The sequence below is a fragment of the Pogoniulus pusillus genome, chromosome 38 (assembly GCF_015220805.1).
Source record: "Pogoniulus pusillus isolate bPogPus1 chromosome 38, bPogPus1.pri, whole genome shotgun sequence".
Taxonomy (NCBI): Eukaryota; Metazoa; Chordata; class Aves; order Piciformes; family Lybiidae; genus Pogoniulus; species Pogoniulus pusillus.
The window spans coordinates 6,054,693-6,074,901 of NC_087301.1; the positions used below are offsets into that span (position 1 = coordinate 6,054,693).

The 20,209-nt window shown below is 61.1% G+C and overlaps 2 protein-coding genes across 3 annotated transcripts; both read left to right on the forward strand.

Moving 5' to 3' along the window:
- The first annotated feature begins 7,264 nt into the window (after positions 1 to 7,264).
- On the forward strand, positions 7,265 to 10,975 carry LOC135191101 (junctional adhesion molecule-like). Its single transcript, XM_064173092.1, has 6 exons — positions 7,265 to 7,495; positions 8,276 to 8,501; positions 8,641 to 8,770; positions 9,589 to 9,649; positions 10,217 to 10,315; positions 10,476 to 10,975. The coding sequence occupies exons 1-6, from the start codon at positions 7,265 to 7,267 to the stop codon at positions 10,623 to 10,625; spliced, it is 897 nt and encodes a 298-aa protein (XP_064029162.1). The 3' UTR covers positions 10,626 to 10,975.
- A 2,159-nt stretch (positions 10,976 to 13,134) lies between these two features.
- SCN2B (sodium voltage-gated channel beta subunit 2) lies at positions 13,135 to 19,089 on the forward strand. Of its 2 annotated transcripts, XM_064173118.1 has the most exons (5): positions 13,135 to 13,361; positions 14,904 to 15,052; positions 15,958 to 16,124; positions 16,446 to 16,656; positions 16,804 to 19,089. In XM_064173118.1, the coding sequence occupies exons 3-5, from the start codon at positions 15,975 to 15,977 to the stop codon at positions 17,001 to 17,003; spliced, it is 561 nt and encodes a 186-aa protein (XP_064029188.1). In that variant the 5' UTR covers positions 13,135 to 13,361; positions 14,904 to 15,052; positions 15,958 to 15,974; the 3' UTR covers positions 17,004 to 19,089. The 2 variants fall into 2 exon arrangements, with proteins under 2 accessions (XP_064029188.1, XP_064029187.1); XM_064173117.1 differs by lacking the exon at positions 14,904 to 15,052.
- The last annotated feature ends 1,120 nt before the right edge of the window (positions 19,090 to 20,209 follow it).

Here is a 20,209-nt window from a genome sequence, read left to right on the forward strand (position 1 = left end):
TGTAGCTGACCTCACCCAGCTGCCATCCTGAGAGGCTGCTCAGCTATACAAACTCTCATCTGCTGAGGGGTGAAGGTGCCCAGGGACAGATCTAACCCAAAAGAGAACAGGTACCCAGTGCCCCTCTGCAGCCTGCTCCACTGGAGCTGCCCCTGCTGCCTGCAGGGAGGGGGTTGGACAAGATGCCCTTGGAGGGTCCCTCCCCACCCAATGCAATCTGTGAACTGCAGTCAGGGCTCCAAGTGCACAGAACTTCATCTAGAGGTATGGAGAAGGTCCTGGCTGTAAAGCAGCTCAGCTCTAGGTCTGTGTCTCCAGCTGAATGCATTTTCCTTCTGCCTGCAGTGAAGATTTCAGCAGCTCTCCCAGCCAGAACTTTCCTGAGAAAGGATGTTGGTGGCTTCTGCAGCCTGAGGAAGTGGCTTTGCTGTTCCCCTCTCAGTCCTAGCACATCACTTGGGTTCTTTGTGGAAGTGAATGACTCTTGGTTTTCATCAAGGACCTTTGCCTTCAGCCTCTGTCAGCAGTGGGCTAGATCCTGGGCAAGGCTTTCTGCTGCAAAATGACCTCTTGGAAGCTAAGAGCATGCAGGTGTTGAACCTTCACTTTCCCAGGCTCTGTGTGCCCCCCAGACTGGTACTAGGGGAGAGAACAGTGCTTGTTGTGGTACCCCAGAGGAAGAGGAAGGATGAAAATGAACTTGCAAAGTGTTTGGGGTGTGCAGAGGGAGTTTGTGCCAGTTAAAAGCAGTCCCTGCTGCCTGTCTTGTCTGTGTTTCAGAAGGGAGCTGCTGTCCATGCAGCCAAAAGCACCTTGGGTGGCTTTTCAGCCTGGTAGGTGCCTGCTAACCTGTGGCCCCTCAACACCACTGGGATCAAGGCCCAGCAAAGAAACTCAGTACAGTGAGGGTAAGGAGACAATGGCAGAGGTTGGCCCAGGGAGGTTGTGGAGCACAGAGAGGGAGGGTGAGGAGACACTGGCACAGGTTGCCCAGGGAGGTTGTGGAGCACAGAGAGGGAGGGTGAGGAGACACTGGCACAGGTTGCCCAGGGAGGTTGTGGAGCACAGAAGCACAGAATGTGATCTTTGATCACATTCTGTGCTTCTGTGCTCCACAACCTCCCTGGAGGTGCTCAGGGCCAGGCTGGATGAGGTCTTGAGCAACCTGGGGCTGGTGGGAGGTGTCCCTGCCCACAGCAGCCTGGACCAGCCCCTTCTCCATTCTGATGTGTCAGGACCTCCATCTAGCTTTTAACTTCCTCAGTGAAAGTGACCATCAAAGTGAACCTGAAATGTGACTTGAAAGCAGAGGCTGATGAGTGAGATTAAGACTCCAGCACACATCCTGGGGAGGCTTTTGCCACTGATTCAGAGGCTCTGAATTAGTCACTGAAGAGCTCTTTGCTTAAGAGGCAACTTGGCTGCCCCCAAGCCACACTGGGTGAGTGCTTTTTGCCATCATATTTACCTTTAGCTGTGGGTTTTATTTCTGAAGAGAGACCTGGGGAGGGTTTGATACCATAGGAAAATGTGAGGGCAGGACTTAGAGATTGACAGAATGGGTTAGGTTGGAAGGGACCTTAAAGCTCATCCAGTTCCCACCCTCCTGCCATGGGCAAGGACACCTCCCACTAGCCCAGGTTGCTCAAGGCCTCATCCAGCCTGGCCCTGAACACCTCCAGGGAGGTTGTGGAGCACAGAAGCACAGAATGTGATCAAAGATCACATTCTGTGCTTCTGTGCTCCCCAACCTCCCTGGGCAACCTGTGCCAGTGTCTCCTCACCCTCCCTCTCTGTGCCCTCCAGGATGGTATCTGTGTAGCTGTTTCCCTTTCCCATCTGTTTAGCCAAGGCAGTTAGCTTGGAGAAGGATTTGGATGTGTCAGCACTGCAACAGACAGAACAGCCTGGCTGAGTGGGTGCTGTCTTCAGCTGCTGCTTGCCACAGAGGGAGACCCTGCAAAAGTCTTCCCAGACAGACCAGAATTTATTCTGAGAAACAGGGTCAGAAGCCCAGGAAGGGTTTGGTGGCAAATAAGGACCTCAGAGCTGAAGTGAGCAGAGAAGGACTTGGGGATGTCAACTGAGCCAGCACAGGTCACTGGCAGCCCAGAGCCAGCTGTGTGCTGGCTGCAGCCAAGGCAGGGAGAGCAGCAGCAAAGGGAGGGGATTCTGCTCCTCTGCTCTGCTCTGCTCAGACCTCACCTGCAGCACTGCCTCCAGTGCTGGTGCCCCCAGCACAAAGGGGCCATGGAGCTGCTGGAAAGGGGCCAGAATAGGCTCCCAAGATGCTCAGAGGGCTGCAGAACCTCCCCTGTGGGGACAGGCTGGGAGAGTTGGGGCTGTTCAGCCTGGAGAAGGCTCTGAGGAGACCTCAGAGCAGCTTTCCAGTGCCTGAAGAGGGCTACAGGAGAGCTGCAGAGGGACTTTTGATAAGGGCTGGGAGTGATGAGATGAGAGAGGATGGATTGAAGCTGGAGGAGAGCAGATTGAGACTGGAGAGGAGGAAGAAATTCTTGGCAGTGAGGGTGAGAAGACACTGGCACAGGTTTGCCCAGGGAGGCTGTGGAGCACAGAGAGGGAGGGTGAGGAGACACTGGCACAGGTTTGCCCAGGGAGGTGTCCAGAGCCAGGCTGGACCCTGCAAAAATCTGTTCCCAGACAAACAGACCAGAATTTAATCTGAGAAACAGAGTAATAAACCCAGGAAGGGTTTGGTGACAAAGAAGGACCTCAGTAGCTGCACTGCAGGAGCTCTGCGTGCATGCTGCTCCTGTACACAGAGGCTCTGCATGCTGAGGGCCTGCTTTAAGCTGGTCCTGCAGAGGAGTTACCCTGAGAAGCTGCAGCTCTGCTCGAGTTCTGAAGCTTTTAGCAAAGGAGGAGGCTGTGCCTTGCTGCAGTGCAGCAGCTGAGAGCTCTGAGCACGACTTGGTGCTGTTTGTAGGTCGTGTGTGCAAGAGCTCAGGCTGCGAGGCAAAGTGTGTCACGGGAGAGCTGCAGGCAGCAGGCAAACCACACAGCTCCCCCCCCTCTACATCCACCTCCACACAACCCAGCCCCCAAGGCAGCTCAGAGGAAGGGGGGAGTTGAAAGGAGGCAGATCTGAGAGCATTCTGAAAGTCCTTCCTGCCACTCTCCAGGATTTTATTGCGTGGAAAAGGGAAGGTGCTGAAAAAATTTGTTCCTAATGGGAAGAATTGGTTTGCTGCAGGAGTGGTCAGGGACTGGCACAGGCTGCCCAGGGAGGTGGTGGAGTTCCCATGCCTTGGAAAGAGGTTTGAGTTGTTGAGGGAGGTGCTGAGGGGAGACCTCACTGCTCTCTACAGCTCCCTAAGAGGAGGTTGGAGCCAGGTTGGGGTTGGTTTCTTCCTGGTATCAGGTGATAGAAGGAGGTGAGGTGGCCTGAGATTGTGCCAGGGGAGGGATAGGTTGGAGAGGAGGAACAATTTCTTTGCTGCAAGAGTGGTCAGGGAGTGGCACAGGCTGCCCAGGGAGGTGCTGGAGTCCCCATGCTTGGAAGTGATCAAGAACCCTGTGGCCATGGCACTTGGCCATTGGAATGGGCTGCCCAGGGAGGTGGTGGAGTGGCTGTGGCTGGAGGTGTTGCAGCCAAGCCTGGCTGGGGCACTTAGTGCCATGGTCTGGTTGGTTGGGCAGGGCTGGGTGCTAGGTTGGGCTGGCTGAGCTTGGAGCTCTCTTCCAACCTGCCTGATTCTATGATTCTATGATCTGTGCTGCTGGGTCCCCAAGCTTCCTGGGGCAGCACCTATGTCCCTGGCACTCTGTGCAGAACTGACAGTGCCAGCCCATTCCAATGCCAATCACTCTCTCTGACAACAACTTCCTCCTAACATCCAGCCTGAACCTGCCCTGGCACAGCTTGAGGCTGTGTCCCCTTCTTCTGTCCCTGGCTGCCTGGCAGCAGAGCCCAACCCCACCTGGCTACAGCCTCCCTTCAGGGGAGGGACCCTTCAGGTCCTGCACTCCCTCAGCCACTCCTCACAGGGCTTGTTTTATCCTGGGGCTCTCTGCTCCAGAGGGCTGAAGGGGAGGGCAGCTCTGAGGGTGGCAGGAGCAGTGGCAGGTGGGCACCTTGCTTGTTCTTTCATATAGGTTCATAGCATGGGTTGGGTTGGAAGGGACCTTAAAGATCATCCAGTTCCAACTGAATGGCTGGAACTGGTTGCCAGAGACACCTTCCACTAGCCCAGGTTACTCAAGGAGGGAGCTCTACCTCCTTCTGTGGCTGTCTCCAGCACCCTGCAGCAAGGAGATTCATTCTGGAGCAAGGGCTCCATGTTTTCAAGGGGCAGACTTCTTGGAGCAGGCAGCACAAACATCTCAGTGCTTTCTGAGCTCCTCTCTGAACACCTCAGCTCAGATGCAAGAGACTCGACCCCCAAACCACCGGAAGGATTCACTGCTTGGTGGGAAAACAGCAAAGGTGGTTCAGGCTGAGCCCTCCCCCAGCTCACTCTTCCTCTCCAGAGCATTCTCTAACCAAGACCTCTCTCTCCTCTGCGCTTCACCGTCAGGCTCCCAGCTGGCAGTGGCTAACCCAGGAGGCTGAAGGTCTGAGCAGCAGAGTGTGTCCCTCTGTGAAGAACTGAAGGAAGCCTTCTCCTGGCCTAGGGGTTCAGCTTGGCTGCCAGCTGTTGGTGTCCTGCCCCAGGGGAGTCTGATGTGTGCTTCCCCTCACCTCTGCTTTTCTTCCCAGAGTAAGATGAAGGTGCTGCTGAGCCTGACCCTGGTGCTGACATGGCTGGGTAAGCTGTAAGTCATGCTGCTGCCTGTGGTGGCCTTGCCTGCTTTCCCCTCTGCCGTTACTGGAGGACCCAGGGGTTCCTCTCTTCCCCTGGTGAGAACCCACCGGGGTCTGGCAAGGAGCTGGCAGCAGTAAGTGGGCTCCTGGGCACCAGGAACTTTCTGGGTGCTGTAGATTCTCTTCATAGAATCATAGAATGTCAGGGGCTGGAAGGGACCTCAAAAGATCATCTGGTCCAGCCCTTCTGTCAGAGCATACAAAGCTCACCCATAGAGAGGCTCCAGAGTGCAGTGGCATCCTTGGATGGATCCTGTCCTTCAGAGTCCAGTGGCAGCCCTGGGTGGATCCTGTCCTTCAAAGTCCAGTGGCAGCCCTGGGTGGATCCTGTCCTTCAGAGTGCAGTGGCAGCCCTGGGTGGATCCTGTCCTTCAAAGTCCAGTGGCAGCCCTGGGTGGATCCTGTCCTTCAGAGTGCAGTGGCAGCCCTGGGTGGATCCTGTCCTTCAAAGTCCAGTGGCAGCCCTGGGTGGATCCTGTCCTTCAAAGTCCAGTGGCAGCCCTGGGTGGATCCTGTCCTTCAAAGTCCAGTGGCAGCCCTGGGTGGATCCTGTCCTTCAGAGTGCAGTGGCAGCCCTGGGTGGATCCTGTCCTTCAGAGTGCAGTGGCAGCCCTGGGTGGATCCTGTCCTTCAAAGTCCAGTGGCAGCCCTGGGTGGATCCTGTCCTTCAGAGTGCAGTGGCAGCCCTGGGTGGATCCTGTCCTTCAGAGTGCAGTGGCAGCCCTGGGTGGATCCTATCCTTCAGAGTGCAGTGGCATCCTTGGGTGGATCCTATCCTTCAGAGTGCAGTGGCAGCCCTGGGTGGATCCTGTGCCTTGTTCTGCCAGGCTCTAGGGCTCTGGAACTGCTTTGCCAGGTCTAGATAGAGGGAGAGGTTTCCAAGGTGTTGGTTTTGGCTCTGCTTGAGGGAACTCATTCAGTCTTCTCCACTGGCAAAGCTTTGTCATTTTCAGCTGGTCAATACCTAAAGAAACCAGTTAGGGAAGCTGCAGCACTCTGCACTTACTGTTTACAGGGCACTGGACAAATAGTTGGTGCCTTGCCAGGGCCCAGCCCTCAGTGGCTGTGGACAGAGCGAGCAGAGCAGTGAGGCAGCAGCAGCAGCAGCAGACCTGTCTGAGCAGCTCCCTCTGTATCACCTCACCCAGTGCCTGGGCTCAGCCCCTCTGCTTGCCAAGCTCCTGCCAGTACAAGCAGAGTATCTCTGGAGGAGCTCCAGGGAGATTTTCTCTCACACTTGTTTCCCCTTCCTGCCCTGCACACCGCAGCAATAGCCTGGTGCTGGCTGTGGCAGCTCTGTGCCCTCTGATGCTCCTCTGCTTGCTTTGCTCCCTCACTCTGCTCAGTTTCTCTAGCAAACCCTAAGCAGCAGTTGTAGAATCACAGAATGGGTTGGGTTGCAAGAGACCCTAAAGCTCATCCAGTCCCAACCTCCCTGCCACCTCCCACCAGCCCAGGGTTGCTCAAGGCCTCATCCAGCCTGGCCTTGAACACCTCCAGGGAGGTTGTGGAGCACAGTGAGTGATCCATAAATCCCTGGGCAACCTGTGCCAGTGTCTCCTCCCTCTCTGTGATTCACAACCAACCTGGCCAACCTGTGCCAGTGTCTCCTCACCCTCCCTCTCTCTGCTCCACAACCTCCCTGGCCAACCTGTGCCAGTGTCTCCTCACCCTCCCTCTCTGTGCTCCACAACCTCCCTGGCCAACCTCTGCCAGTGTCTCCTCACCCTCCCTCTCTGTGCTCCACAACCTCCCTGCCCAACCTGTGCCAGTGTCTCCTCACTCTCCCTTCTCTGTGCTCCACAACCTCCCTGGGCAACCTGTGCCAGTGTCTCCTCACTCTCCCTTCTCTGTGCTCCACAACCTCCCTGCCCAACCTGTGCCAGTGTCTCCTCACTCTCCCTTCTCTGTGCTCCACAACCTCCCTGGGCAACCTGTGCCAGTGTCTCCTCACTCTCCCTTCTCTGTGCTCCACAACCTCCCTGGCCAACCCTGTTCAAGTGTCTCCTCTCTGTCCTAACCTCCAGTCTAAATGATGTGGCCAGACAAGTCCAGGCCCAGGTCACCAACGTGTGAGCAAGGAGTATGGAAGCCAAATAGGCAGGTTGGGAAGGAGGAACTGAAGCTCATGTGGAGCAGCCGAATTGCCCCTGGCCTGGTGCAAGATGAGGGTGGCACAGGTTCTCCCAGCCAGTGACTCAACAGGAACAGCCCTGCAGGAGCTGCAGGCTCTGGCTGGGAGCAGCAGAGGGCTGGGGTTGTGCTAGCCCCACTTTGCTCGTCGGGCGAGCGCAGCAGCCCCGGCTCGGGTAGCTGGGAGGATGTGCTGCCCCCCACGCCGGGCATGCCACGGGCAAGGCTCAGGGAGAGGCTTTGCCTGCGCGGGCAGCGCTCCGGACCGCTCAGTGCCAGCAGCCCCCGGAGGAGAGGAGGTAGCCCATGGGGACAGGCAGGCTGCAGCTGGCCCTGCTGCCGGCGCTCACGCTGCTGTCCCTGTCCCCGGCAGAGCCGTGCCGTGCCAGGGCTGCCTGGGTGTTCACCCAGCCCCTGCTGCGTGCCAGCGAGGGGGGCTCGGTCCAGCTGCAGTGCCGCCTCCTAGACTTGGTGTCCCCACACTGGACCATGACCAAAGTGGATTGGCTGCGCCTGGCAGGAGATGGCACCCAGAAGGTGGGTTGGGATCGGGGGTGGGGGGGGTGGGCAGTGGAACTGGGAGGGGGGAAGGGAGAGCCAGGCAGCCTTGGTGCTGTCGGGAGGCTGGAGGAAGCCTGGCCTGGGCCGGGAGAGGAAGGAGGTTTCTCCATCTGGCAGAGGGACTCCTCCACCGCTTCCCATGGCCCTGCAGGGGAAGCACTGTGCTGGGTGCTGGATGCTGGGTTCTAGGTGCTGGATGCTGAGTGCTCGGTGCTGGGTGCTGAGTGCTGGGTGCTAGATGCTGGATTCTAGGTTCTAGATGCTGGATGCTGGTTCTAGGTGCTGGTTGATGGTTGTGGGATGCTGGGTGCTGGATGCTGGGTTCTGGGTGCTAGGTTCTGAGTGCTGGATGCTGGGTGCTGGATGCTGGGTTCTGGGTGCTGAGTGCTGGATGCTGGGTGCTAGATGCTGGGTTCTGGTTGCTAGGTTCTGAGTGCTGCATTCTGAGTGCTGGATGCTGGGTGCTGTTTGCTGGTTGTGGAATGCTGGGTGCTGGGTTCTGGGTGCTGGATGCTGGGTTCTGGGTTCTAGGTGCTGGTTGATGGTTGTGGAATTCTGGGTGCTGGGTTCTGGGTGCTGGATGCTGGAGCTTCCTGGGAGAGCGTGGGAAGCAGCTGGGCTCTCCTGCATGGAGAGGCCTCCCCAGGCAGAGGGAGAGAGCATGAAGCTGAGGGCTCTTGAGCAGAGGAGGGCACCACACAGGGCACTGCCCATCTGCTGGGCTCCTTTCAGCCGCTGCTGTCTGTGCCCTGGCAGGATGAGATGGTGTTTTATTACTACCACAGCCGCGGCATCCCTGTGGGCCGTTTCCAGGAGCGGGCACAGTGGCTAGGGAACACCTCCCGCTGGGATGGCTCCATCCAGCTGCAGGACCTGCGGGTCAATGACAGCGGCACCTACGTGTGTGAGGTTCGGCTGCGGGACCGCGGCAGCATCCTCAAGAACCGCACCGTGCTGCGCGTCAGCCCCGCCGAGCACGCAGGTGACTGCTCGCCCGTCCCGCAGCCCGCAGAGGAGCCGCAGCGGCTCCGGGAAGCTCTCGAACCTACCACCACGGCTGTCGTGGGGTAGGGCTGGGGTCCCTGCGTGTACCATCCCCTGCCTTGGTGTCTCCCCGGCAGGACAAGGAGCGGCGGCAGGCGCCCAGGACTCCGCAGCCCCGGGAGACTCCAGGTTCTGGGCTGTGGCTGCGGGCGGTGGCTGCGTGGCTGTGGTGTTGGCTTTCCTGGCAGGACTCAGCCTGAGGAGGAGGTACCGGCGCCAGCTGTGGGGTTCTGGGGCCGAGCACAGCACCTGCTGGCAGCCTTCCTGCTCTGCTCTCCCTGGCCGAGCAGGGGGTTCATCGCCACTGCCCTCAGCAGGGTGCCACTGCCCTCAGCAGGGTGCCTCTGCCCTCAGCAGGGTGTCACTGCCCGCAGCAGGGTGTCACTGCCCGCAGCAGGGTGTCACTGCCCGCAGCAGGGTGACACTGCCCTCAGCAGGGTGCCTCTGCCCTCAGCAGGGTGCCACTGCCCGCAGCAGGGTGCCTCTGCCCTCAGCAGGGTGCTACTGCCCGCAGCAGGGTGCCACTGCCCTCAGCAGGGTGCCTCTGCCCGCAGCAGGGTGCCACTGCCCTCAGCAGGGTGCCTCTGCCCTCAGCAGGGTGCCACTGCCCTCAGCAGGGTGCCTCTGCCCGCAGCAGGGTGCCTCTGCCCTCAGCAGGATGCCACTGCCCTCAGCAGGATGCCACTGCCCTCAGCAGGGTGCCACTGCCCTCAGCAGGATGCCACTGCCGGCAGCAGGGTGTCACTGCCCTCAGCAGGGTGCCACTGCCCTCAGCAGGATGCCACTGCCCGCAGCAGGGTGCCACTGCCGGCAGCAGGATGCCACTGCCCTCAGCAGGATGCCACTGCCCTCAGCAGGGTGCCACTGCCCGCAGCAGGGTGCAGGCTCCTGCCGCCCTCTAGTGTCACCCTGCCCTGCCCAGTCCCCGCTGAGCTCCCTCGCCGCCTGAGCTCCCTCCCGAGTGCCACGTCCCAAAGGACACATCTCAGTGTCCCAGGATGACATCGCTGTTGCCTTCTCTCAAGGTCTACAGGCAACACAGCCCTGGAGAGGACTGGAAATGGTGGCAGCAAGAACAAAGCAGAGGTGAGAGCTGGGACTGAGTGGAGGGGACCTGAGCTAGGACACAGCCACTACCTGTGGAGAGGAGAGGCAGGAGAAGGGGAGGGATGAGGTGTGCAGGGCTGCAGGGCAGGAGCAGGGTGCACATGCTGGGCCATGCCCTTGTGTGGCTGCCACCCTCAGCCAGCACATGGGAATGCTGCGGGCTCCTTGCTGTGCCACCAGCGGTGGCTGGGACGAGCCTTAGGTCTGGCCATTGCATTTGGCAAATGCTCCTGCAGCAGCCAAACGCCCAGGAGATGAGAGGCTTGGCAGGGGCAGATGGGGTTGTGGGCACCAGGGTCATCCTCATGCAGGTTGGGTCACTGGCTGAGGCTGTGTGTCCTTGGGACACGGAGGGATCGCTGCCATGGGTGTGTGGGCACAGGGCTGGGGACACTGAGGGAGATATCCCACACTGGCCAAGCACCAGGTGCTGTTTGCTGGGCAGCCATGGCTGTGGCTCCTGCTGCTAGTCCTGCCACGAGGTAAGGCAGCTGCTGTGTAGTTGGGGACTGCTTGGTGCCAAGTGTCCTGATCTCCTCCTCGCAGGAAGCTCTTTACTCCTCCATCCCTGGCACTGAGGTGCCCAAAGCTGAACAAAATGCACAGAAGAAGAAGAAGAGAGCTGAGGAGACCTACATAACCATGGTGAGGAGGAGAGCAGCTGCCCTAAGCTGTGCCAGACGTGGGCAAGATGTGCACCCGCAGGGCTGGTGAACCCCCTACATCACGCCCCCTCCCCAGGCAGTGGTGTCCCTTGCTGCCTGCCTGCAGCCAAACTCATGCCCTGTGCCTTCCTCCTTGCCAGCACCCCTCTGCCTTCCGGGACAACGGCGTCTATGTGGAGCTGGCCAAGAGAGCCATCCCAGCGGAGTGGATGCAGGAGGATGGGCACAGAGAGGAGCCCTGCAGCAGGCCAGAGGCAGCACTTCCCAGACCTCCAGAGGGGGAGAAGTAGCCGTGCTGGGGGTGGGAGGAGATGTGTGCAGGGCAACTTTGCTCCAATGGGCAGCCCAGCACTCTGCTGCTGCCAGCCCTTCTTCAGCGAGTGCTGGCACTTCCCCGTGTGCTCCGTGCCACCGCCAGTGCTGGGGCACTGCCCACCCCACAGCTGCTGCCACAGCACCAGGGCAGACATGTCTCTGGCTCTTGTCTCCTGGTTTCTGGAGAGAGGGGGCACAGTGGGCAGAGCCTCCACGCTCTAACTTTGGTCCTGGCCTGTGCAGCTCCAGATCCTGAGATCAGATCTGCCAGAAGAGCCTGGCAGGGGGGAAGGGGCACACGCAGCATGAGCCGTGCCAGTGGTACCTGCTGAAGATAATAAAGCTCAGGGACTCTTCCCTGTGCCTGGCTTCCTCTTATGCCTCACTTAAGCGTGTGATGCCCACGTGTGCCAGACCTGCCTGGCCCTGTGCCTGGGAGCCCCTGCAACCCACTGCAGCCTCCTACCCAGCACCTGTGCCTGCCTCGCTGCCTCCAGAGCACAGTGACCCCAACTAGGGCCACCAAGGGCTTGAAGAGGCCCTCCTGGGCTGTTCCTCCCCTCGCTGCTGCCCTGACTTGCAGGGAATAAGGGGCAGGACCCCCCCGCCCCGAGGCGTTGGGGTGTCCCATGCCACCCAGACACCAGCCCTTCGCGATGGCACTCTCCCGGCACTGGCTGCCCTGGCCAAAGGGGAGCCCAGCAGGCGCTCCCGGGGCAGCGTGGGGGCAGTGCCAGCTCTCCCGCTGCCTATATTTAGCTGTGTGACAGCTGCAGGTGCAGCCCCTGCCCACCTCCCACCGGCGCCGGGGACGGGGGACTGCGGCGCAGCCTGCGCCGCCTGCACTCCTTCGTTTCACGTTGACACCCTACTCGCTTTTGCTGGCTGCTGCCGAGCCGAGCCACTACAGGAGGACTCGGCAGGCAGGGCTGGTTTCGAGGGGGTCGGGGGTGGTGGGTGAGCTCCACAGCCTCCGTGGGGCGGTGGGACCTGCTCCGGCAGAGCGGAGTCTGCCCTGCCTGCCCGGCGTGGCTGGGAACGCTGCTGTGTCTGCAGGGAGTGTCTGCTGAGCAGGCTGCCTGTGCTCACCCGGGCACTTCTCTGGTGCCTTCTCTCCTGGCTGCCCACCGTTGCCCTCCTGGAGCTGGTCGGGCAGCAGAGCATCTCTCTGCCCTTCCTGCTTTCCCACTGCTCCGTCCTGTCCTTGCCGGAGCTCAGGTGCACAGCAACTGAGAAGTGCTCTAGCTCCAGGACACCCCTGCCCTTCTCCTCACTGATCCTGCTGCATCATCCTGCATCAACCCTCAGCATCCTGCATCCCTCTGCTGCCGGTGCTGGGACGATCCCAGGCCAGGCATGGGTTGGCAGGAGTTTGGAGGCAGCCAGGGCAGTGACTTGAGGTGGCTCCAGGTGAATCCCATCCCATAAACGACATGCTCAGCATAAAGGGGTGAGTTTGCTGAGCAGGAGGCTTCTTGCTTGGGCTCCTGCTGACCCTGCTCCTCCTCCTGAGGGCTGCCTCACGGTGGTTGCTGTGGACTGCCTGGGCTGAGTATCACTTCTTGCACTTCCTATTGGCCTTGGTCTCACTTTGGCTGCTTCACTAAATCCATTTCAGCCCAAAGGTCACCTCTGCTCTCCTCTTCCTGACCACCTTTCTTGGCTGGGCAGGGACCAGTAGGTGATAAGAGCCACTGCTGCAGTTCAGGGCTAAATGCAGACAGTGCTGCAGCCCAGGTCTGGATGAAGAGAGGGCACTGTCCTGAGCTGGCACGCTGCTGGGAAAGGGAGTGGTGCTGGCACAGTTTGGTACCCCTGGGAGGTGAGGGGGGCTGCCCATGCATTGGCCTAGAAGTAGGCATACTGGGGGTGTTGTGCCCACTGCAGGCTACCTGCTCATGGCTGTGCCTCATCCTGGGCACGCTGGGCAGGCTGCTATGCAGGCTGCCACTGTGGAACCCTCTGCCCTCCCCATCTCAGTGCCTCTGCTCTCTGCCAAGCAGCAGAGAGCCCAGGAGCATCAGAAATGCCCTCCAAGAGCAGCAACTGCTGGTGCCACTGGTGTGAGCAGGGGTGGGCTGCCAGCCTCCAGCCAGGCAGAAGTGGCACATCTGCGTGTCCCCACTGAAATCAGGGTGTCACAGAGGCCGTGGGAACTCTCAGGGTCAGGCCTGCACCGTGGGACAGCGTCCGAGCCTCTTCTGGAGGGAAGAGATGCTCTGAGTGCCTCCGGGCAAGTTCGCACGGGCAGAGGCGCTCCCAGCAGGACCCAGCTCCTGGGCTGCCCTGGGCTCAGCAGGCTCCAGGAGCTGCCGTGTGCCACAAAGCCGGGAGCAAACCCCCCCCCTCCGGAGCAGGGAGCAAAGAGCATTCCAGCACCCGGGGAAAACCTTCGCCTTTCTGTTCAGGGGAAAAAATTTTTCTGCCCTCCCACTTCCCCTGCTGAAATCCACCAACCATAGCATTTACTGCCTGCCTGCCTGCTCCAGCACCGCTCCAGCCATATTGGGCTGGGGGGATACAGCAGCTCCAATGTTTTATGTCACCTGCACATAACCCGGGCGTTCGAAAAACCCCAACCACCACCACCACCACCCACACCAACACCAGAGTCCTCTGCACACACTAAAACTCCTCCACAATGAGCCCGGAAGCCTGGCTCCCGCAGCCCACCTTGTTCCTCACTGGCCTCAGCTTGCTCCTCTCGCTGGGTAAGTGTCAAAACTTGACCCCCCTTGCATGCAGACGGCTGCCAGGGACCAGCACCCAGGCTGAATAGAAGCAGCCTGTCTGGCCAGGAGCCCCCCCCATCCCGTCCGCCCCTTCCTCACATGCCAGCCCCGACAAGTGCCTCCTGTCCCCGGGGAAGCAGCGAGCGCCGCTGCGGCGCAGGGCTGGGGACGGAGGTGGTCCGCAAGGTGCCCCTGCGGCTGCCCGGCCGGCAGGGGTGACCTGCTTTTGGGCAGGGTTGGGGCTGCTGTGCCACTGCATCTTCCCTTCCAAACGCCGTGCCCTGCTTGCTGGAGGGTTTGGCTCAGCGCTGGGCTGTTTGCATGCCAGGCGGGGCTGCGGGCTGCAGTGGGCACGGGCTGGGGGGTGGGGGGGGTGGCAGTTGTGGCTTTGCCTCGCTGGGATGGCAGCGGCCGGTGGGCTGCCGGTGCCTTGTGGTGGTCTCTTGGCTTGTGGCTGGCTGATGGGCGGGGGGGGAGGGGGCGGCAAGAGGTGCTGCATGGAGCGGCTGGGGGAGGGGAGGGAGGGGGTCTATGGCCTCTGTGCTTCTGCCCTGCCCCGCAGCCAGCAGCGTGTGTCAGCAGGACTGGGGCTGTATTGATTGGGACGAGGAAGGCATCACCTCCCTGAAGGGCTCCTCGCACCGTCCTGGAGCTCCTGCCGGGATGCTCCTGCTGTAGGGGAGAGGCTGGGAAATGGAGGAGGCAAAGCCCAGGCAGGTCCTGCTTTGGAGGCTGTGGATCATTTTACCCCCGAGCCCTAGGTGCAGGGTGTAGGGTGACAGAGCGCTTGGGAACGTGCTCAGCACCCAAGGACACAGCCTGGACAGTCTGTCCTAGGGATTTTAGAGGTGTCTTTCCTGCCCTTGTTGTCCCCCCATTGCTGTGTGGCCGTGGCAGTGGCAGAGTTTGGACCTGCACATGTAGGAGCTCTCAGAGCACATGTCCATGGAGTGCTGGCTGCCCGTGAGGACCCTCTGCTGTGCTCTGCTCCAGTCCTGGCCAGGGCTGCCCCATTGCTGCAGAGGCTGGAAGAGCTCCTGATGGCCTCTCAGCCTCCAGAGCCCTGGGGCACCCCAAGGACACATCACAAAGCAATGCCACCCAGCTGCAGGCACACAGGGCACAGTGCGAGGGCAGTGCTGCTGTGCAGGGACCCCTCTAGCTGGACCTGTGAAGGGACCTTCTGGGATAGGCAGGGTCTTGGCCCTACAGGGTTTTCTTGGAGGCATCTAAGGGGATTGGCTGCAATGGGGCAGCAAGGCTGGGACTCTGGCTTAGGCCTGGGCACTTCATCCCTCCTTGGATGCTGCAGCTCATAACCCAGCACCAGCTCTCCTCATCCCTGGCTCCCAGCACCCTGCACTGAGCGCTCACCACGGCGGCTCACGAGCAGGGAGCCATCTCCAGGGCCTTGGCCAGACCTGGTGGGCACCTCTGCCTCCAGAGAGCTGGCTTCAGGATGCTGTGGGCTCGAAGCAGCCATATCTTCAGCTTGGAAAAGCCTCTGTTCCCTGGCTGCAGAGCCTGGCCCCTTTCCTGCCCTGCTTGCAGACGGAGCGGATTAGCCAGCGGAGCAGCCCTGACATGCATCCAGCTTGGCCACAGGGCTGGACTCGGGAGCACCTCAGCAAGAAGGTTTGAGAGCAAAGAGCAGCAGCCAAAGGGGAGAGGTGAGGTGATGGGAAAGCACCTGCTGGCAGGGTCACTGTCCCAGCCCTGTGGGGTGCCACAGCCCCCCCGCATCCTTCCCAGCAGCCCTCTTAGGGCTCATCCTTGTTGCTTCCTGGCGCTTGGCCTTCGAGGGTGCAGCTTGTTGGCTGCACAGGAGCCTGTCTGGGTGTGCACACCTCACCCTTTACAGGCTAGGAGAACATGTAGGCACTGGGTTTGGGGTGCCAGCAGACTAGGGGAGATGCAGGAAGGGAGAGAAGGGCACAGACACCTCCTCCCTGCCCCTCCTCTGGGTAAACCTCCTGCCCTGCAAGCTGCACTGGGTAATGACCTTCTCTGCCACAGCAAGGTCAGGGCACAGGCCCTCTCCAGAGGTGACTGAGATCTTGACTTGGTCATTCCCAGTCAGAGAATCCCTCAGTGAGCAGCAGGGGGTGGGGGTGGGCTCTGCATTGCCCCTGCAGCCGCCTGCCTGCCCCATGTGCTGCTGTGCTGCCGAGAGCAGAATCTGCTGAGCGCAGCCATCGGTTCCTGCCTGGATGTGGCACTGAGCCCTGCCTGCTGATGCTGCAGCCAGGAAAGCAGCAGGAAAGCTCCTTCCAGGGCAGGCAGCAGAGCTCATCAGGGCACAATTCGGGCAGCTGTGGCACAGAGAGGAGTCATCAGCCCTTGCAGAGCAGGGGCAAGGGGTGAGGCTGCTCCCTTCTCATCCCCTGTCACTGCTGTGCAGGGGAACCCTGGGCCTGGCTGGCCACAGCATGGGCTGTGCCCTGAAGGTGAGGTCTGTGCTGCCAGCCAGGAGCAGGGTGGGTTGGAGAAGTGGGCACAGCCCAGCAGCATGCCTGCTTCTGCCCTTTCTCTAAGTCATCTACATCTCTGCTCTTGCTCTCTGTGCCTGCGGCAGCGCCCACAGGACTGGGCATGGAGGTCATGGCTCCTGCCACCATCAACGCCTTGAATGGCTCCTCTGTGAAGCTCTCCTGCACCTTCAACTCCTGCTACAAGGTGGAGAACAAACAGTTCTCCCTCAACTGGACTTACCAGGAATGCTGGAACTGCTCTGAGGAGCTGGTGAGTCTCTCTCCAGGGCTGGGGATCTGCTCAAGAGGTCCTAGGACCAGCCTGAAGCAGCTGCGTGCCTCAAGAGCAGGCTGCCCCAGCGTGGCAGGACAGGCAGGCTTGAGTGGGGAGGGGACATCCTGTCCCCGGCCGCCTCGGTGGCCAGGGCTGGGCTGGAACTGTGCCGCTGGTGGAGCTGAGCGGGCGCTGCCCAGCTCGGGGGCGTGCATGCAGCGTGTCAGGACGCGCAGGGGAGGGGTGCCAGGGTGAGGGCAGGTGGGGACGTGGGGTGCCAGGCAGCGTCTGACCTGCTGTGGCACGGGGGCTGCCCAGTTCCTGCAGTTCCGGACGAAGATCATGAACAAGCAGCTGGATCGCTTCGGGAACCGCGTGGAGTTCACCGGGAACCCCACCAAGTACGACGTCTCCTTCACCCTCAAGAACGTGCAGCTGGAGGATGAGGGCACCTACAACTGCTACGTCCTCAACCCCCCCGACCGGCAGCGGGGCCACGCCAGCATCAGCCTCAAAGTGCTCACCAAAGGTAGGTGCCGGTGGTCCTGCTGCCCGGCCCCCGCCGGTGCCGCCTGCCTCGCTGCTGCTCCTTCACCCTGCCCCGTTCCTGGGCGCTGCCGTTGCCTGTGCCAGGAGAGTTCTGCTTGACCCCTGAGCCCTTGCCCTGTCTCCCCAGAGCCCCCGAAGCACGACTCGACGGTGGCTGTCATCGTGGGGGCCTCTGTAGGAGGTTTCCTGGCCGTGGTGATCCTGGTGCTGATGGTGGTGAAGTGTGTGCGGCGGAAAAAGCAGCAGAGGCTGAACACGGACGACCAGAAGACAGAGGAGGAAGGGAAGACAGATGGTGAAGGCAACCCGGACGAGGGCACCAAGTAACGCCCCCCGCTGGCTGCTCCTCCCTCTTCACCCCTGTACAGCGTGACCCCCCCCCCCCTCGATGTGCTTCCCAGAGCAAGGATTTCTGTCTCCCCAAAGCATTCCTCCTTCCATCCAAGTACCCAACCCACCTGGAGCAGGGCGCGGAGAGAAGGTGGCCCCCGGAGCCTGGCCGCAGCAGGCAGGGCTGGGTGGGAGGGCGGTGGGTGGATGAAGCGTATCGAGGCTGCCCCTTGAGGCTGAAATGAGACCAGTTTTGTCCCGGTCGTGCCAGGCAGCCCTGCGCCCAGGTGTCCACACCCTGTTCCTGCTAGAGAAGGAGAGCAGAGGCCAGCGGCCAGCAGCCCTCAGGGCTGTGTCCCACCGCCGAGGTGCTCCTGCTGTGCCCAGAGCATGGGTGCTGATGTACCTCGTTCCCATGGAATCCCCAATAGCTGCCCTGTCTCCTCCTTGCCAATCCTGTGTGCCAGTGCTGAGGGTGCTGTGACAAGAAGCTCATGTTCCTCAGGGACTGTCCCAGCCAGCTCAGCAGCCACCAGCCAGGCCATGGCTACCAGCCCACATGTGCTGCCCGTGGGCTTGGCTGGGCACCGCAGCTGCTGGGGGCTCCTGGGCTGTGATGGATGTACCCTTCTGCCTCGGGCTGGTTTTGGGCCTGAGCACCTCAGCCAAAGGTGCTGGGCTGACTTTTTCTGTGCTCATTTCCCTCTCGGGGAAGGCAATGGGGAATGGGAAATGTTCTGCTGTGCCAATGCCAGGCAGTGGGGAGCAGCAGAGGGCAGCTGCTAGGGGTGAAGAGCTGCTGGGAGGAAGAGGAGGTCTTGGGCACTATCTGAGAAGAACTGGGCACAACTGAGGCTCCAGAGGCAGCTTTGTCACCTCTGCCAGGCCTGCCTCCTCCAGCCTCCCTGCAGAGCACTGCTCAGTCTGTAACTGCCATGCAACGCACTGCCAACCTGCCCAGCCACCCCAGCCCTTGCCATGCCCCAGCACCTGCCCTGCTGTGGCAACTCCCCCAGCTCCTGGTGAGCAGTGGCCTGGGCAGCTTATGGGGTGCAGGTGTTGAGCAGTGACCCCAGCTGGTGCCACCACGCTGCAGTGAAGTGGGATGCAGCGAGCCCCAGAGCTGGCAGTTGGTGGTCCTACCTGTGCTAGGCTCGCTGCCTGCCCTGGTGCAAGCCCTTTTGCCTCCTGTGCCAGACCTGGCAGCTGAACTGTGCTGGCTGGAGCATGCCAGGGGCTCACTCTGGGGCCTCTTGCCTGTCAGACAGGGCAAATGACCCAGGGAAGTCTCCCCTGTCACACTGTGCCTGGGCTTTGTTCCCCCCACAGCAGGTGGGTTGTGGGGCAGCACATGGAGCCCCAGGGCACACCACCTAGGGGCTGGTGGTGGAGGTCTCCTGCCACCCCAAGCAGCACTGCCAGGGGAGAAGGGAGACCTTCCCCTCACCAGTGCCAGGGGTGGTGCCATCAGGCCCCAGGGATGGAGGGACAGCCGTGCACTCCCCGCTCTGCCCCACCACCTCCCGCCCGGCCCTGCGTGCCCTCTGCACCCCGCTCGACCTCGCTGGGCTCTGCGCTGCCCCCCCGCCCGCCCGCAGCAGGAATGTGCCATGTCTGCCAGGCACTGCCCCTTCTCCCGCAGGCTCTGCTGCCCGGAGAGGGCTGGGCAGAGGCTGCCTGCCCCTTGCACACCCCCTCACCCCACGGATGGCTTTCCCCAGTCAGTGCCAACGGGGAGCTCTGCTCCCCGGGACCGTCTGCTGCTCCAAGCTGGGCCCTGTGCAGCTCCACAGGGGCTGGGCTGGCACCTCTGTGGCCAGAGGCCTCTGGCTGCTGCCTGTGCCCAGCCATGCAACTGCCTTTCATTTCTTTCATGCACTGTCCTTGGATTGCAACTTGCCAATGCATCTGTACAGAGCTGTACACAGCAGAGCCTACAAATACAGAACTATCCACAGGAGGCTGCTCGGGTCTGACTCTGGCTTCGGGCTGCGCCCCCTGGGCACTTTGCTTTGCCCAACACTCCCCCCAGGGCAGGATGTTTGTATTGCTCTTTGGACAGTTAAACGAAACAACAACGAAACACAGACTTGGCACTCGATGCTTTTGCGCTGCTGGAGGGGCAGGGCAGGATCCCTTCTCTCTACTCTGCCCCCAAGGGGGCAACAAAGCTCTTGCGTGCCCAGAGCTGGCACCCGTTGTGGCACCAGCTGCCAAGGGAGGCCTGGGCAGCCTGGGCTTCCACAGCTTAGTCCCCAGAAGCTGCTACAGAGTCAGCAGCAGGTAGAGAAGTTCTGGGCATGAGAGTGCCTGGTGCTGCCTGAGTCTTCACCTGCTGCCCGAGTCTTCACCTGCTGCCCCACCACCACCACCACCACCTCTGCTCTGGGCACAGCAGCTGCTTGGGATGTGGTAGGTAAGGCTCAGGGGGGGCTAGCAGAGCCCAGGGTGTGTGCCAGGTGATGGACACCCCTAAGCAGGTTGCTCTCCAACTTAGCAATCTAGCAGTGCTGTGCTGGCATGCTAGAGTGGCTTGGCACAGCTGGGGCACAGCTGATGGGCACAGTGAGGAGACAGGGGCGAGGGGAGTTCTGACAGCCACCCTCCTCAGTCGCACCTCTCCCAGCTGCCCTTCAGCTTGGGCTCCTGAACGCCCACACATCCCAAGCCCCCACTCAGGTGGGCACATCTCCCTTGCCCCTGCCACTTCCCTGGGCTATGGCTGCCTGTCTGCCCTTGCCCACTGCCAGTGACCTCACCACGCTCAGCCAGTTGATTCTTGGGTTCTCTTCCAACCTGGCATTGTGTGATTCTGCTGCTCCCAGCAGCAGGGTGACACTGAGCAGCAGCAGCAGTGCCTGTCCCGGGCACTGTGCCCTGCACACTTTGCTGTCTGCCTGTGGGGCTAACTCTGCAGAACAGGCACCCAGATCACCTCCCATGCCCTCTGCTGACAAAGCCCAACAGCGCCGGGCTGCTGCTGGGGGTACAGCCCCGCCAGGCTGCAGTCAGACCTGGCCCCTGGCACAACACAGCTCCGCTGCTGCAGAGAAGCAGCTCTCGGGAAGGGGGCACACGGCTCTGCCCACCCAGCCCCAGCGGCAGGCAGCCCGGTGGAGGGGCAAGTGCAGCCCTAGGCGAAGGGGTTGGGGACTCCCAGGTTGGCAGGTTGGGGGGCACCTCTGAGAGAGTCACTGGCAAGA

Bases quoted from the DNA above. Each gene is read 5' to 3' on its own strand.
- LOC135191101 (XM_064173092.1), top strand. From the start codon at position 7,265: ATGGGGACAGGCAGGCTGCAGCTGGCCCTGCTGCCGGCGCTCACGCTG. The intron at 8,771-9,588 runs GTACCGGCGCCA...CCTTCTCTCAAG, and splicing joins GGACTCAGCCTGAGGAGGAG to GTCTACAGGCAACACAGCCC. The intron at 10,316-10,475 runs GTGAGGAGGAGA...CCTCCTTGCCAG, and splicing joins AGGAGACCTACATAACCATG to CACCCCTCTGCCTTCCGGGA.
- SCN2B (XM_064173117.1), top strand. From the start codon at position 13,292: ATGAGCCCGGAAGCCTGGCTCCCGCAGCCCACCTTGTTCCTCACTGGC. The intron at 13,362-15,957 runs GTAAGTGTCAAA...TGCCTGCGGCAG, and splicing joins CAGCTTGCTCCTCTCGCTGG to CGCCCACAGGACTGGGCATG. The intron at 16,657-16,803 runs GTAGGTGCCGGT...CTGTCTCCCCAG, and splicing joins CCTCAAAGTGCTCACCAAAG to AGCCCCCGAAGCACGACTCG.